The sequence below is a fragment of the Eschrichtius robustus genome, chromosome 6, assembly GCF_028021215.1.
Source record: "Eschrichtius robustus isolate mEscRob2 chromosome 6, mEscRob2.pri, whole genome shotgun sequence".
Taxonomy (NCBI): Eukaryota; Metazoa; Chordata; class Mammalia; order Artiodactyla; family Eschrichtiidae; genus Eschrichtius; species Eschrichtius robustus.
The window spans coordinates 78839253-78845527 of NC_090829.1; the positions used below are offsets into that span (position 1 = coordinate 78839253).

The 6275-nt window shown below is 39.1% G+C and overlaps 1 protein-coding gene across 2 annotated transcripts in view; it reads right to left on the minus strand.

Annotated features, from left to right (window-relative positions):
- The window catches only part of CASR (calcium sensing receptor), a 28305-nt gene extending 23219 nt beyond the window's left edge, over positions 1-5086 (minus strand). For both annotated transcript variants that reach the window (XM_068545508.1, XM_068545507.1), the window contains exons 1-2: positions 4902-5086; positions 2289-2595 (exon numbers count right to left, since the gene is read on the minus strand). In XM_068545508.1, the coding sequence (XP_068401609.1) occupies positions 2289-2595; positions 4902-5086 (492 nt within the window). The remainder of the gene's footprint in view (positions 1-2288; positions 2596-4901) is intronic.
- Between the last annotated feature and the right edge of the window lie 1189 nt (positions 5087-6275).

Genomic DNA, 6275 nt, shown 5'->3' on the forward strand with positions numbered 1-6275 from the left:
ATTCTTTCTATATATTTCTCCTTATTAATGAATAGTTTCTACATCAAAAACATAAAAGACATTGATACATGAAAGACCTGGTCCAACTTTGCTAATGAGCAGGCATTATTTTTCTGACAAGAGCTTTGATTTTGAGAGTTATAATATGAAAGTGATTTTTTTCCTTTTATTAAAATAAGCTCCTTCTTGCTCTACTGTGACACCTCATGAGGCAGGTAGTTAGACTAAGTAATTGTTGAGATGTCATTGTTTTTAGAGAGCTCTATTTGCAGACCCAAACAACAGGCTTCTCGATCAGGTTTTTGCAAATGAAAAGTCTACTCAGGCCTTTTGTAAATTCATTCATTATTGCTTACTTCTTGATACTCTTTTGAAAAGGGCCAAAAAGGGTTTTAAAGATATAAAAATTACAAACAAACATATCCTCCATGGATATGTTTCTCTTAAAGAATGCAGTTATAATATTTTTCCACTTTTTAAAAGGTAAACTACAAAAGTGGGGATAAATACCAATTCATTACCCACTCCCGCCCAAAAAACCCCTTAAAAACACACAAAATTTTTTTATTGTAAGAGGGGAGAGTTTCATGAATGATTCAGAAAACTTCTAACCACAACTTGTTCTAGCTGGTCTGCTTGTTCCATCCACTTGGTGGCGTGAGTGGCATAAGAAGTTCAACTGGGGCCGCTGCCTTCACCCAACAGGGCAGTGGTTCCCAGCTCTGCTGCACATTAGACTCATCTAGGGAGCTTTCAGAACTCCTGACACCCAGGCTGCATCTCATATCAGTTAAACCAGGATCTCTGGGGGGTGAGTCCCAGGCATCAGTATTTTTAAAGCTCTTGAAGTGATTCCAACATGCAGCCATGACAGAGAAGCACTGCTGCAGATACACTTACATTGGTTTTACTGATACTCATTATAGTCTTCTCAGCACTTTTATAATTCAAGTTCAACTTAGCCTTATATTTCATCCAAACCACAATGAATTAAAACCCTCCCCTTTGTGTTCTTTATTTACTTGATGGCAATTACATCTTATGTCTGTTGGCGATGACAACCTGCTTTAACTGTGTATTTAAAATACTACTGCGCAATATGCCAAATATAAAGATGCATATTTGCATCTTGCCCAACACATTTACTCTTGTGGGCTTTGTCAGATCATTTTGGCACAAAGATTACAGAGCCAGGGTTTCCCCATGGGAAACACCTTTAATTCCCTGAAGTAAGGATTCGGGAAATGATGACGAGACTTTTTCAGTTGCCACATGTATAAAAAGGGATAATGGCTATCACCAAGGAAACAGAGACCTCCCAGCATAGAAATGTGAATTTATCAAATCAAACAAATTTTAAATACTAGACACTGAATAAAATAATTTAAAGCGTGATATATAATTAAATTTAAAAATTGATATATGAGATGCAACACAATTGAGCTGATTCTCCCATCCACGGACATTTAGGTTGTTTCCAATTTTTCACTACTATAAAATGATGTCACAGATCTATAAATATTAATATGAAAAAAAGGTTTGCTCTATAGTGTTAATGGGAAAAAAAGCAGGTTATAAAATGGCATTTAGAGTCTGCTGTCTTTTTTTGGTGAAAAACATATGCAACTTTGAACAGATGTTTATTAAAGCACTTATTTCAGTGAATTGTTAGTATCTGAAAATGCAGACGTCTATTTCCCTGTCTAGGCTGAGTTCCTGCAGGGTGGAAACTGCTTATTCATATACACTCTACAAGTATTTGTTGAATGAAATAGAATATTTTCCATTTCTAGAATGTGCAAGATAATGATTAAGTTCCGATTTTGTGAGAAAATATGCCCTGCTTTCCTCTGAGCTAAACTTTCAACGAGGGGAGACAGAGGCAGAGACTTTTAAGGGACTAGGATTTGGGGCAGATATTTTGGGTTTGAAAGGTGGGATTTACATCATTTGGTCTCATTCCTTTTAGTAAAGGCAGAAGAATGGCCATTTACTGAAGGAATGGAGTGGAAAATAAATAACTGAACCCTCTGGAAAAAAAGACAAAGTTTTATACAAGGTATGTTTAAAAGAATTTTGGAAGAATTGTGAAGGCTCAGTTGACATTGTTGACTCTGGGGTCTCAAAAATCCCCAGTGGTCATGATACAGATAATTAAAAGATCTTTTGTGCCAAAGTAAAGCCAGAGAAGGGAAAATAGCAAACTGTATGGACACTGGGTGTGGCATCCTCCCAGCCTGCTTTCCTGGCCCCTGCCCACATCGCCCCATCTGAGACGGCACGGGTACCTGGGGGATGTAGAAGAGCCCCAGCAGGTTTGCAACCGCTGTGGAGATGCCTGAGCCAGTTGCTCCCACCACCGCGATAGTAGAGGGGATGTGCTCTGAGCAGTTGCAGAACTCATCAAGGTTCAAAGAATCGATTTTGTTCTGGGCCACAAAACTCAGGGTGGCTTCCAGGGCTTTAGAAACGGTGTTGCAAGTGTCGAATATCCTGTATCCCAGGGTCATGTTGGGAAGAAGGGCCGGGCTGCTGTTTATTTCCTCTATGGCAAATATCATAGCTTGTAGCCAGCGAAATCCTCGGAAATTATACCTGGAAGAAAGAAATGGAAGAAAGCAAGAGGCTTTCTGGTCAACTTCTTTAGAATACAGACTGGGCAAAGCTGGTTTGAACCTGGTTTCATTACTCTGGTTTCATGACGTTGTGTTTTTTGAGACTCAAAGTCCTCTCTGTAAAATGGGGATAACACCTACTTCAGAGGGTGGCTGTGAACATGAGATAATTATGCAAAATTCTCAGCATGGTGCCTCACACAGAGTTAGGGACCAATAATAACAAGGATTGTGGTTAGTAATAGAATGAATCATTTGTATCTGCCTCATCCAACAAAGAATTTGAAACAACTGATATGAGGTACTTTAGTAAAAGTAATACAGAGATTAAAAAAAAAAAAGGACCAGGGAAAATATAAATAGATTAGGAGTTGAATACATAAGAAGCTAAAAATAACTTCAGATTTGCAGAGTCACAAATTTAAACCGACATTCCTGGAGGTTGAAGAGGAAAGGGAAATGAGTGATATCATCTTCATAAACAAACAAGCAAACAAATATTATGCATAGGAAGGCTGTTCACAAACAGTGGTCACTTCTGGGTGGTAGAATGATGAGTTTTTAAATTGTGTGCTTTTGTCTTTATACTTTCTATTTTAAAAAATAAGCATGCATTGCTTTTCAAAGAACATTATTTTAAATAAAAATAAAGCAAATTAACAAAGAGAAACAGGGTCAGTGACATAGTTTTCACTCTTCCAGGACACAGCACATAGTGAGAGCTTGATAAATGTTCTGAATCAGTGTATCAGCGCCCAGAGAAGAAAACCTAACAACTCTGCAGGTTCTCTCTTTGTATCTTGGGTTTCAAGACTTGAACTCAAAGGCCGGGGGAAAGAAATACAAGCTGTTATACTTCACTGTATCAGTCAGGTTCCTAAAGGTCCTGGTCTAACTTTTAATGTGACATTTTCTCTTAGTCATTTTCTTCATGTTTCCTTCATTTATTTATTTTTTTTAAACCTGCAAAGTTATGAAGATCTATTACAGAATATTTCATTACCTAAAACATGTATACTGCTAAACTGATTTTCCTATCTTTCTTTAATACAATTAAAAAATATATATATATTATTTCAGAACAAGCTCTTGCTTGATCTCAGGTATGTAAGTGGCACCTGCACAACTCTGTCCAGCAAGGGAACAACAAAAAGGATATGTGTCCACATGGGTTATGTGAAGGATATAAACAGCATCAGTGAAATTCTACACTTAGTTTTTCTGCACTCATAAAAAAATGTGAAAATGTTATCTAATTTGTGAGCCCTCATTAGAACACGAGCAGAAATACAGTTTTGTTGGAATGATTCTAGTTTTCATTTTCATTTTCTAGCTATCAGGAAGACCAAGGGAAAGCACTGGATCCCTTCTGGAAGTTGCAAATCTCAAGAGAAAGTGCTCTTCTCTCTCAGAAGATGGGTCAAGCCTTGATGTCCAGATTAAGGGAGGTGATATACAGCCCTCTGTACTCTGCAGAAGTCAGATACTATTTGAAGGAATTGTACCTAGTGTTAGATGCCATATTCTAAGAGTCATGATAAATTAGGGAACATCAGAGAGAGGGCATCCAGAATGGTGAGGGTCTGAAAATCATGTCATGAAACAATTATTTAGAAAACTATTTGGTCTGGAAAAGAAATGATTCAAGGGGGCATGTTAGCTGTCTTCAAATGGCCGAAGAGAGAGTCCAGTGAGAGAGTTAAGATGGATTCTGTGTTTCTCTATCTATGTAGATGGATTCTGTGTTAGCAGGGGGATTTCAGCTTTCTATAAGAATTTCTAATGGGAGTGATTCCAAATGCTACGGACTGCATTTTGAAGATGCCCAGGTCATGCCAGCCACCGACGTTTCTTTCAGCTTTAAAATCCTTAAAAAAAATAAGAGTGAGGCAGCCAACACTCAGGTATTATGACCACTGGGGCACTTAAGGTCATTAGGAGATTTTACTACTCAGGTTTGCAAAACCTACAATAAATTTCTTTCTAGGTACTTGGTCTTCCATTAAGTAACACAGCCTCCAGGTGAATAATGATGACTCAGTTACCAAGTGACCAAGCACGGCTCCAACAGGCCATGGATTTTTCTATTCAGTATTTTTGACATTTTATTTTTGGAAAAATTTCTTTTAAAAAAATGAAGGGGGGAATAATAAGCTTCAGCATGGTTACCAATCGCCATTTTTTAAAAGAGAGAACCAACTTTGAAAAAATTATTTCTGGTTTGGTACAGCTTTTCTCCAACCACCAGGAGGAGAAAAGACTTTCCAAGGTGGCTCCTGACCTTACCTGATACATTCCACAGACTCCGGCCTCGACTTTAGATCTTGATCTTTGGCTGCTACTCCAAAATGAATAGGAAAGAGCCCCCCAAGGATAATGTCCCCTTTCTTCTGGGCTCGCTGGTCAGGCCCATAGGCAGAAGTGCACCAGGTAAAAGCCAAGAAGATCCAACAGCAGCTATAAAATGCCATAGTTCTGCTTTCTCTCCAGGGGGAGGGACAAGGGTGCTGGTGGTCTGGGGGCCCCTGAGAACTTTCCCCCTTGGTACGACTTACTCCCTGCGGTGGAGGCACATGTCTACAGAATTAGTAACAGAATGGAACTGTGGTGTTTGAGTTTCCACTTCTGCCCTCTCCATTGCCGACTAGTGAGGTAGGTGGTTCTTGAGTCTTCAGAAACCACATCATGCAGAAACCGCCTGTAGTACTTTCTAAAAACAAAAGAGAAACAAAATGAATTCAACTAAGCCTAAATCCCATGTTGTTATGATGACTGAAACAGAAGTGGCTCAGAATTTCCATTTAGAGAGGCTGAGGGGTAGCAGGTGGGGAGGGCATGGCTTAGCGCCTCATTTTTATAGCACTTCATGTAAGATACAGAAAATTTCAATTGCCCATATCAGAGAAGGACGATGTTCATTTTAAAGAGGCCACTGATAAGCTAAGGCCTTCACTGATGTTGCCACTGGATTTTAATCCCTTCATTCTTCCGTGTGAATAATGCACAGAATTGGCCTAGTGGTAGCAGTTCCTTGTATTATAATACTATTAATGCTATTTTATTCAGCATATATGTTTGTATGGAAAATACAGAATGAGTCATATTTAAGTTTAAATCTGACTCCAAATCAAACAAAAATATCAGAGAAGGCCACTTATTTTTATTTATTATTGTACTCACCCCCCCTTTCAGGGCCTCCTCATCCCAGATTTCTGGTTCCGTTTATAATATGATACTCTATAAACCTTTGAAGAATAGTTCTTGTAAAGGATGCAGATAAATCAAGGGTTGGATTATGTTGTACCAAACTCTACAGCTGGATCTAGGGAATGGTCCTTCTGCTTTAGCATGATTATCCTAGTAGGAACTCTCTGCTCTTCTCACTCCACACTCTATCTCACCCACGCTGTGGGTCAATTACTAATTACCAGTTACACGCCAATGTTGACTAACTACACAGCCTCTCCTGAGGTTCAGGCCCAAGCACTGAACTGTCGACTGGACATCGCCACCTGGATGTCCCACAGGTGCTTCCAACTTGACAGACTCTAAACTCACCTTCCTCCCAACCTTGTTCCTCCTTCACTGTCTTCTTCCTCAGCAAACGACATGCCATCCACAAAGACACAAAATAAGGAATCCTCCTTACCTCCTCCCTGT